An 11,135-nucleotide genomic window follows, 5' to 3' on the forward strand; every position below is an offset into this window, starting at 1 on the left:
TAATATTGCTATACCATTCTATAATACAAGTGGAAATGTATGATATTTACTGGAATGATACAATAGCAACTGAAATAGAGACTTACATGGTAACTCCCATGGCAAAGAGCTTCTCATACTCTTCTCTGGAGGAGTAGTTGGGAATGACCTGGAAGAGAGGGCGGAGCCAAGGCTAGGACAACACCGACCCTTGGAAGCGATGGCTAAGTGGGTGTCAGGGACACCTGGCTCTCCCTGCGGCCCCCAGCCCGGCCGGCACCGTGCGGGCTGCCCAGGACCCACCATCCCGTTGGTGATGACCAGCCTTGGGGCTCCAGGGCTGCTCGGAAAGAGGCCCAGTGGGTGTCCACTGTACATGACCAGGGTCTGCTCCTCTGTCATCTGTGACAAGTAGGACATCGTCAGCCAGAACTGCAGGAGAGAACACAGCATGGAGGGCTCTGTAAGTGGGGGTCCCACGGTGTTCCCAAGCCACCGTCCAGGCTCTGAGGGCTCCCTAGGCTCAGCTGTTCTGCCCAGTGCCCCATCCCTCCAGGCCTCCTTGGTGCCTGCAATAATGCCACTCCTGCCCTCGGACCTTCAACATCCCCACAGTGTCTCCAGCTGTGATCTCAGGCATCAGGCAGGTGGAGACCTGAGTCCTGAGCCCTGGGTTTGTAGCCTCCTTCCAACCAGAGGGTGTGGTTGGGGGCAGGCCTGGGGGCCAGGCTCATCGTCCAGCATACCTGAGCCCAGTTGCTGAACACCTGTCCGTTTCCTCCGTAGGTCACGAGCTCCTGGGGAAACTGGAGAAGACATGGTGTCACCTGAGATGGTGGCCTGGGAAGGGAGGGCCCCCACCCTGCACTGGGCTCTACGGGCAAGGTGGCTGATGGCCCTTTAAGAAAGAGTGGTGGGGGCCAGGGGAGATGCCGTAGGGGAGGCCCAGGGAGAACTGCCAGGAACATCGGTCCATCTGTGACTGGGTGAGGGGAGAGCTGGGTCTGGGGTTGCTTTGGGAACTCATCCTGGAGTCAACGCCAGGGGTCCGTCTGTGATCAGGTTTTTTTAAAAAAATATTTTTTATTGATTTCAGAGAGGAAGGGAGAGGGAGAGAGAGATAGAAACATCAATGATGAGAGAGAATCATTGACCGGCTGCCTCCTGCATGCCCCCTACTAGGGATCAAGCCCACATCCCGGGCATGTGCCCTTGACCGGAATCGGCCTTCAGTCTGCAGGCCGATGCTCTATCCACTGAGCCAAACCAGCTAGGGCTCAGCAATGTAATTTTTTTACTAAGTACATGTTAAAATGATATTTCAGGTATATCAGGATAAACAAAATTCAGTCTTAAATCTGTTTCTTTTTATTTTTTCGTGTGGCTATTAGAAAACGTAAAATTACACGTTTCTATGACACCAGTATTGATGTCCGGGTGGTGGTGCTGTGGGCGGGGGTGGGGGGTGGGGGGGAGACAGTGGGAGAAAGATACAAGGTCCTCTCAGCACTATTTTTACAACTTCTGGGAACTCTATCATTATTTCTAAATAAAGAGCTTAAATGTATTGCATGTGTGTCTCAGGTTACAGCTCGACTGGACAGTGCTGCCCCCGCTTTGGCGCCCCTGGGGTTACCTGGGCCACGGCAGGGTCCAGGTTGTTCATGATCATGTGCATGATGGCTGCTGCAGCTTTCGTCCGGCAAGGGTACTGCTGCACTGGGTAGGCCCTGCAAGGGAGTCCAGGTGCTAGGGGTGACGGTGGGAGGGCACGCAGGTGTGCACAGCGAGACCCCACATCCTGCTGCAGAAGTTGGCTGGGTTCCCAACAGGAACCAAGGCCAGCGGGCTCTGGTGCCCGCCTCCTGCTTTGCGCCCCCAGCCTTCCAGGTGTGGGGAGTTTGGCCCCCACCCACCCTAGGCTGCCCTTCCTCCCTTCTCGCAGGCTCCAACCGGGAGAACGCTAACTTGGAAGCAAAGCTGACGTCTACTTTCCAGAAGCCGCTGCTCTGGGTGCCATTTATTCTTTCCTTCTTTCCTGGGCACCACCTGTGCTCCTGGGCACCAATTCCAGAGCAGGTGCCAGGCAGCGGGCCACAGCAGGAATGAAGAGGCGTGGCTCCTGCTTTTTGGGGTTCATGCCATTCCCTGGGATGGTCCCAGACAAGTCTGGGTTTGGGGCCTATCCAAGAACAAGGATGCTCAGTGGGATACCAGGGCGGGCAGCAGCACCTGGGAGCTGTGATAGGCAGGTCCTCCCCGCTATGCAATGTGGGGTGAGGCCCAGCACCCGTGGCTTCACCAGGCCTCTAGTGCCAGGGACAATTCAGCTTGCGAGCCCTATGGGAAGCCTGAGCTGTCAGAAGACACTGGCAGAGCCACCCTCTACGCCTCTCCATGCCTCTGGCAAGACAACAAAACATGGGGCTTAAAAGAGCATTTTGTATACAGCTTGGGTCCAGACTTACCTAGGACTGACTGCCCAGGACAGTGGACCAGAGGGACCCACCTTCTGGTCAGTCTTGGGGGCTTCAGCCAGCTCTAGGCTGCAGACCACCACAGATGCCAACACTGCCACCCCCTCTCTCTGTGTGAGGGGCATCGATTCAGCATGCCAAGCCCATGGATCTCCTAGTGTGGACAGCCTCCATTTCCCCTTCCCTGCTGACTCTCTGGGGTTCCTGACCTCCAGCACGATCCCTCTTTCCACCCGCCAGCACTCACCTCATTTCAATGCGGGGGGAGAACCGGTACATATAGATGTGCCCATAGAGTCGCAGCTCCTGGGCAAACTCGGGGGCCAGCAGCTTCTGGACGTCCGGGGGGAAGTAGCGCAGGGCATTCCTTAGTGCCAGCTAGAGGAGGAGAGTGGTGAGGGGCATCAGGGGCAGGGGCTCCGGGCCGAGCACCCTGAGGCTCCCATGATGAGCCACCCACCCACCCACCCACCCCCCGCTAACCTGGATTTGCCCCTGATCCACTCAGAAAACTATGGTCCCACCCCAAGACTGCCTAGGTGTCACCCTGGGCCCATCTACAATGTCACCTCCCACATGAAGCCTTTCCAAGAAGAGTCTTGCTCACTGGGGACCAGGCTGCTAATTCCATGCAAGGACCAGACAGGGTCCTGCCCTTGTGGTCACAGTGGGAGATGCAGAATCAAGGGGAGTAAGAATAGACCTGACAGGAGCACACAGGTTCCTGGTTGAGCCTCGCCAGCACGGCCAAGGGTGAGCCTGAGTGGGGGCGGTGAAGGATTGAGGAAAGACGGACAAGAGAAGAAAAGCTGGGTCTCGGTGGGACACTGTCTCTCTGATGGAGAGAGAGCGCCACGCACTAGAAGCTGTGTCTTTATTTTATAGCCAGATTCCACGAGGCAAAGTAAGGTCGTGGTCAAGATGTTTACAACATTCTCGTGGGTTTCGATCCTACTCAATTACATGCACCTGACCTCTATCAAGCCCACATCACTCAGGCACGTGGGGCCACGTGTTCGGACCATAGGTTCAAGCTTACAACTACAGCTCTTGGCTATAATTGTGCTGGGAGGGCCCTGCCCTCCAAGCTGGGACTTGCACGTGGCCATGAGAGGACTGTGCCCTCTCATTAGTCCGAGGCTTGAACCTGTCCAAACACTGTAGTCGCTCTCCACACCTGGTATGAGTGCAGAGAAGCACTCTCCACTAGTGCAGCTCCAGGTAGCCTCAGGCTACACCTGCCGCTCTGGGACTGGGATGGAGATCCTGCCAGATCGGGGAGGCCCAGGACAGAGCCTAGAGCAGGGGTGGGCAAACTTTTTGACTCGAGGGCCACAGTGGGTTCTTAAACTGGACCGGAGGGCCGGAACAAAAGCATGGATGGAGTGTTTGTGTGAACTAATATAAATTCAAAGTAAACATCATTACATAAAAGGGTACGGTCTTTTTTTTTTTTTTTTTTTTTAGTTTTATTCATTTCAAACCGGCCGTAGTTTGCCCACGGCTGGCCTAGAGCCAGAAACAGGAGAAACCTTCTCAGGGCTCCTTATCCAACAAGGGCAAGCAGCCCAAACTCCCCTGCTCCCACCAGCCCTATCACTCTTCTCCAGAGAGCCCTGATGCTGCCGGTTCTGCCCCAGGGCCTTTGCACCTATCCTCCTCTGCCTAAACCCCGTCACCACTCTGCTTTCTCTTGGAGGGTCCCTTCCTTCATTCCGGTTTCAGTTCAGAAGCCCCTACTCAGAGGCCTTCTTGATTCCCAGCCTCTCTTCCCGCCTTTGTTTCCTTCTGCAGCTTTGCACTGTCGGACACTCGATGATGTGTTTGTTTCTTTCCTTGCTTACAATCTGTCTTGCTAAGCTCAAGGAGGGCCAGGGTCCTGGCAGACCCATTTCACAGCTCTCTTCCTTAGAACACCCAGACTGGAGCCTGAATGTGGAGGCAGGCGAAGTAGGGGGGGGACACTGGGTGACATCTGGGTGTCTGGCTGAACACAGGCCATTTATTCCTCCGATTGTTACAGGGCAGTGGAACGCTGGGAAAATTCTAGGCAAGTGGAATAGGGAAACTGAGACAGGAAAGTTAAAACAAGCCCGGTGTGGGCAATTTGCAGCTGGGTTGTACTTAACAAGCCATTATCTTCCCCAACCAAGGACGCTTGAGAGCAATGGTTAAAAGCCACCCTCAGGGCCAGCCAGGGGAGGAGAGCGGCAGGGAGCGCAGAGAATGCAGGAAAGGAGATGGGGAGAGGAAAGGGAAAGGGCAGTTTTACTCCCTAGGCAGAAAAGCCAGCAGTCTCAAGGCTTGGCAAGATCAAGTTGGCAGTTTGCTTGCCTTGCTTCGTAAATAAAGGTGCGTGCTTTAATTGCTTTAATAAAATTGGCTTCATCACACTGCAGTCACCTGGAGTTCTCTCATTAAAATCCATTTCTATGAGAAGACAAGAATGAGGTTGTGGACAGCCCTCTCCCTCTGACTCGGGCTGGGGGGCTGTCGATAACACCTCTCTGGTGTCTGAGAGGTGCCCCTAACACAAACACTGGAGATCAAACACTTTGAGGTGAAAGGAGATGAGGAGCTGCATGTGGTAAATTTCTTTACTCATTCATTCAACACATGTCTGTTGAGGGGAGCGGTGGTAGGGACTCAAAGAAGACAGGTGCTTTGACACCTGAAGGCAGAGGAGACAGGAGAAGAAACAAGGGCCTGGAACTGGGAGGACACCAGCATTCGGGCAGGGGCAGAACTACCAGCCAGGAAGACAGGGAGCTGGGAACCCAGCCAGGAACACAGATGCCCTGGAGGCCGAGGGCAGAGGCCTGGGAAAGGAAGGACAGCATGTCCAGTGTGCCCTGGGCAGTGAATCACACGGGGCCAGAGGGGCGGGTGGGGTGGGAGGGAGAGAAGGAGAGGGACAGTTCAGGAGGGAGCAGAGGGCAAGAGCAGGCAGGGAAGAAAATGCCAACTTAGGGAGTTTGGGAATCTGGAAAGGGGTTGCAGAGACTTTCCCTCATTTAATTTTCACATCGAATAAAAGCACGCAATCCCTTCTCTCTTGGAAAACAAAAGCTGATCAGAAGTATGAGTCTCTCCCTTCACAACCGTGGCTAAGAAGGCCCCCCCCCCTCCCCCAGGAGTCTCTCAAGGCCTGCAGGCTTCAGGTCACTCAGCACGCTGGGCCCATCCCCAAAGGCTCTGTTTGCACTTCTGGCAAGTTGCCAGATGCTGCTGCTGGTCAGGGGACCCCACTTTGGGAACCACTACAGGACAGCAAGGAGGATGAACAATGCACAAGCACATGCAGCTGCCGGGATGAATCTCCCGCTGTGTTGAGACACAAAAGGGATGTACAGTACTGCCTAACAGTTAGGCCCTAACTCCTCGCACACAGTTCAAGAGCAGGTGTGGCTAAGGAATGCTGTGAGGAGTCAGGACAGTGGCTACCCTTGTAGGTCAGGCCCGTGCCCTCACCTGTGCACGTGGGGTTTGGGCTACTTTCTGAGTGTTTTCCACATCGGCACAAAGGTTGTTTGTTTGCTTCTAATCATAGCTTTCCAGAGAACATGGGCATTAAGAAAAAAGTTTCAAAAGCAAGTTATATTACACGCACATACACACACCCCACAAATACTCCACACGCCACACATACTCCAAACAAGACTTAACCTTACTACAAGGGTCCTGCTATTCTATCCTATTCTAACTTCTTTTATTTCGTTCTATAATGAATATTGGTTGCAACGCCCTTCCCTGACTTCATAACCTGCTAAGGGGCAGCTGCAGTCTGAAACCACTGTAGTCACTGTCCTCACAGAGATGCAGGCTTCATTCCTGGGGCTAAAGGGGGTATTTTTACTAAGGCGCTAGGTAACGAAGGCCCGTTTCACTGCGCCACATGCTTCTCCAACGTTGTCCAGATAACCACATCCCTCAAAAACACAGCAAAGGTTCCTGTCAAAAGGAATGACTTTTAAATTGTGTCCGTTGACAGAAATGACTCAGCCATTCTATGATACGTATTTAAAGACGGTGGGAAATTCAATCTGTTCTGAGATGGAGTGTTTGTGCACGCGTACCATTAACACAAAGGGGATTCTGGCAGTTTCCCGAATCCTAAATGCAGCACAAAAATTACTTGCCTATTTCCCCCTTGTATAAGATTTCCATTTTATCACCATTGAATTTTTTGTTATTCTGTAATTTAGCCTAGACTTGTCTTCATGTCAACTATTCTACATCAATTTTTTACTTCCAAGGATAACCTATGTCTTTTTATCTGCAATTTCATGTTTGTACTTAGTTTAGGAAAGTTGTCTTCTATTCCATTTTTGTTCAATAACTTTATCCCCTGCGTCTAGAGTTACATAACAAGCAGGTGATAATTATTTGTTGAGTGAAAATTTTTAAAAAGCAGCTGTTTGCTGGTCCAGATCCAATACTCCACGTGTCTGACGGGGAGCAGTTCTCAGCATGAAGATGACAGAATGGTGTTCAGAAAGGTTGTATGAGTTGTCCGAGGTCTTGCCACAGGCCTGGGCTGCTCTCCATGCCTCAGGAGGCACCAGGGCATCTGCTATACAGCACGTGCATGTGTCCCCTTTCTGCCCTTCCAATCCCTCTCTGCAAAATGAGTGCAATGACTGCATACACCTCATCAGGCTGTGTTGGGAACTAACTGAACGGACATGCCTAGCACTGTGTCTGATACACATGTGTGCTGTGTGAGTCCCAGCTATCGGAACGCTCATCTCCCACACTCATGGCCTTCCATGCTGCCAATGTGTCCTCAGCCCACCTGCCCCTCTGGGCACTCTGTAGAAACTCTATACTCTCTAGAAGAGTATTGCTAAGCAGCAGGCCATTTCCCCACTCAGGAACCTTCATGGGCTCCCCATTACTCATCTGATGAGATCCACACTATTCTTGGCATTCAGGGTCCTCTGTAATCAGGCAGGGCCTGGCTCTCCAAGCTCTGCACCCAGCTCAGGCTTACACCGGCCTCCTCCACCCCTAATATACTCTAGGAAGGCCAGTCCCGGCATCTTCACTCACTGCCTCCCTTTGTCTCCAAATGGTCATCTCAGATTTTCCAGTCTAAGAACCGTGCCTGCGTTGCCAAGACCACCTCCTCCAAGAGGCCCTACTATGTTTCTCCTGCCTGCTGGACCCTTGTACGATGTTGGTTTGGGCTCTAGGTATATACTCTTGTCCACACGTTCAACAAGCATTTGGTGTCACTGAAGATGCAGAAATGAGCCCAACAAAGCCCCACACCCAAGAAGCTCAGGATGGTGATGGGAACCCGGATGCAAGTGTGAGGTCTTCGGAACTGGTGTCTGATCCCCAGCAGAGCCCATTCAGGGAGGGCAGAATGCGGGGATAAGGTCAGTAAGAGAAATCACATATGGCAAAGGGGGGACGCTGGAGACATTTCAAACGGAGGGACTGGTCACAGTCTATGACTACCTTTTCCTCTGCACTGAAGAAGTTGTCCTGTGCTCACGCAGAAAATATGGTGGCTAAAGTGTCATACACAGAGCACACTCTGTATTTAAACAGAGAAATCTACTTAAAGGGAAGCAAAGAGTAAATCATCCAAATGAAATATTACTAAACAGTTTAAAAAATGGGGACTTTAAATACACCAATAACGAACAACAAAAAAAAACAACCCCACCACCAACAACTAGCATATATAGAATGCTTCCACTGTATTTTTAAGGGCCCACACCTCCATATATGTACATAACATGTGGCTGAAAAGATACACCAAAAAAAGGGGTGACTGAGGGAGGTGAAGTGGGGAACTTATACTTTTATAATATTTCACTTGCTTATCTCACAAAATCACCGTTCAAAGTTAATGTCAAACGTCAAAGAAACACATTTAAATAAAAATATAGAAAACAAGCCAAAGGGAAGGCATAGCATGAGCTGCTGCCGAAGCTGGTACTGGGCTTGGGAACCGGCAGAACATTGCCGGCTTCTCCCCCCCCCCGACCCGCCCTGCCCCCCCCCTCCCCCCGCTGGAGTCACACAGCCTCGCTGCTGCGACCAATGGGCCGGTTTCCGCACTGACCAAGTCTCTGACACCTGCAGGTGTCCTCCGATTCAACTCAGCTCTGACACTGTCTCCCTGGAGTCCGCACAGGCCACACGGGTTGAGGACTGAAGCCCACATGACTGCCCCCCCTACACCCCCACACCCCCCACCACACACACACACACACTTCAGGTGCCAATCGCACGTCCAGGCTGTCACCTCCCTTCTGAGCGACCAGCCACAGATCAGGGTTCCCACCACCCCTCCAAGGCTTTGATAATTTGCTAGAGTGGCTCACAGAACTCAGAAAACACTGCTTACTGGTTTGCTATGTAATAAAGGAGGTGATAATGGACACGGGTGATGGAACGATACAAAGGGTAAGGTCTGGGAAGGGTTTCGGAGCTCCTGAGCCCTCTCCAAACCCCGCCCACTCCCCACGGAGAGGGTTCTTATGGAGGCTCCAGCCTGAGTAGTGATTAATTCATTCTCCAGCCCCTCTCCTCGCTGGAGTATGTGGGGTAAGGCTGAAGTTCCAAGCCTTTCTCATCATGGATTGGTCTTTCTGGTGACCTGCCCGCATCCAGGAGCCCACCTCCTTAGAACAAAAGACGCTCCCAGCTTCTATCCCTAGGAAATCCCAACTGCGTTAGGAGCTCTGTGTCAGGAACTGGGATCTAAAATCAAACGTTAGCAGGGGGGTGAGGGACAGAGATAAATACACATGATTTCTTATTGTTTCACAGGCACCAGCTGAAGGCTGGCTCACCCTGGCTCACCCTGGCACCCTGAAGGCTGGCTCACCCTGGCTCACCCTGGCACCCGGACCGGAGATGTAGCCCCTTCAACGGCTCAAACTGCCCGGACCAGCAAGTCGCCCCACTCCAAGGGCTTTGTGACCTTCAAGCAAATGGCAAGGGACACTGGCAAAGCTGAGTTGACCCCTGCTCCTCAGCACCCAGGTGCCCTCCTTAAGGCAGAGACCGTGGAAGCTGACTGCCAGCACATAACCACCGGTGTCGCCTGAGATGCAGATGGTGGCGCCCTCGGGCCCTCTTAGTCAAAGGTGAAGGCCCTGGCGGCCAGCAGGGAGGTGACTGAGTGGGAGAAAACATGAACCCTTGCTTTGACCTCACTGAGCTGGGCCAGATAGGCCAAGGATGAGACGGATGGGGGTGGGGGTGGGGGTGGAGGTGGGGAGGGGCGGAGCTCCCCGCCCCCACCCTTCCCCAACACCTGTCCGCCCAGCCTGGCCCTCAGTGCCCAGCCCCAGTCCACCCCCACCTTCCTCACCGCCCTGTTTCCTCCTCTGTGGGGGGACTTGGCAGGAAGTGTAGGGGCAGCCACCCTAAGGATAGCAGTCCTTATCCCTGATGGGGTGGTGCGATTCCTCAATCTTCATGCTTAATATTTTCTACTTTCCCCCCAGTGTTCCTAAAGTTCTTGAGTAAAGAAAACATAGGAGAAAACTATTTACACAACCGTGTGTTTGATGTCAGTTGGCCTCCTCCACCCCCGTGGTGTAATTATTTTCACCCTCAGCTTACAGAGGAGACAAGCAGGCTCCCAGACACTCAGCGACTTGCCTGAGGTGCTGGCTGGAGGGACTGTGGGAGGCCTAGCAGGGGTGCCTGGCCTCCCCACCTGATCTCACCAGTACCCCCCCCCCCCCGGCATCCCCCTACTCCCACGCGCCTTCCCTAGGGTTCTAGCCAGGAAGCTGAAAACTCATCTGAAGATTTGGGGGGAGGGAGTCCCCACATAAAACAAGAGCTGACCTACTACAGAGGAGAACATCGAAGTTATGCGCGTGTCTGGGTCAGGAAGGTACATAGTCAGCTGCCGTGCGTTTGGGACACTGCACACTGGCCCCGTCCGTCCTCCTTGGATGGAGGCAGGCACATAACCATCCCTTACTGGCTGGCTGACCTTGAGCCTCGGGGTCCTTGTAAATGAGGAGCATAATCCCACACCCAGGGTGGCAGTTGGGGAGAGAATGAGGGATATAGAGTGTTTTGGAGCCGACCACGCATGGGTCCCCCCACCCCACTGCCACCCCCACTGGAAGCTCCTGGAGACCCCAGGCAGAGAGAGGAGGAAGTAGGGGATACCCCCTCCAAACCCCCCCCCCCAGAGGGAAAAGAGTCCCAGCAGGAATGGGGCTCAACTTCTTACCTGCTCCTCAGCAGGGCTGAGGCCAGGGGTCCTGACTGGGGCATGGGGTACCCCAGCCCAACGTCCCCGGTTCTCTGGGAGGGGCCGCAGGGGCAGGCCAGAGCACAGCTCCTGGAGGCTAGACATGTCTGCTGAGACTGGGGAGGAGGCCGGCTCTGTGGAGAGGCCAGGGAGAGACTGGGCAGTCAAGGTCCAGCTGGGAGGGAACCTCCAGCCCCAGAGCCGCCTCCTCCAGCCCCTCATTGGGCCCCGGGCCTATGGAAGGAGCCATGGGTAGGTAGGTCATAGAGTCACCGGCCACGAGGCTGACTTGAGGGGGGAGCGGCAGTGGTCTGGGGAGAGGCAGGCTTCATACAGGGAGATGGCTGAGGGGGGGTTCAGTCAGTGGGGCTTGAGTGGGTTGTGATTTTAGGATATGACTTTGGGGGCTGGTGGGACCCTAATGGGAGTCACACCAGGGA

The 11,135-nt window shown here is 53.7% G+C and overlaps 1 protein-coding gene across 1 annotated transcript in view; it reads right to left on the reverse strand.

The window, feature by feature from the left end:
* The window catches only part of UROC1 (urocanate hydratase 1), a 36,579-nt gene extending 25,732 nt beyond the window's left edge, over positions 1 to 10,847 (reverse strand). Inside the window, exons 1-6 of the mRNA XM_059706752.1 lie at positions 10,675 to 10,847; positions 2,704 to 2,834; positions 1,616 to 1,709; positions 726 to 785; positions 283 to 411; positions 87 to 148 (exon numbers count right to left, since the gene is read on the reverse strand). Of these exons, the coding sequence (XP_059562735.1) occupies positions 87 to 148; positions 283 to 411; positions 726 to 785; positions 1,616 to 1,709; positions 2,704 to 2,834; positions 10,675 to 10,800 (602 nt within the window). The 5' untranslated portion in view covers positions 10,801 to 10,847. The remainder of the gene's footprint in view (positions 1 to 86; positions 149 to 282; positions 412 to 725; positions 786 to 1,615; positions 1,710 to 2,703; positions 2,835 to 10,674) is intronic.
* Between the last annotated feature and the right edge of the window lie 288 nt (positions 10,848 to 11,135).

Source organism: Myotis daubentonii, chromosome 8, assembly GCF_963259705.1.
Source record: "Myotis daubentonii chromosome 8, mMyoDau2.1, whole genome shotgun sequence".
Lineage (NCBI taxonomy): Eukaryota > Metazoa > Chordata > Mammalia > Chiroptera > Vespertilionidae > Myotis > Myotis daubentonii.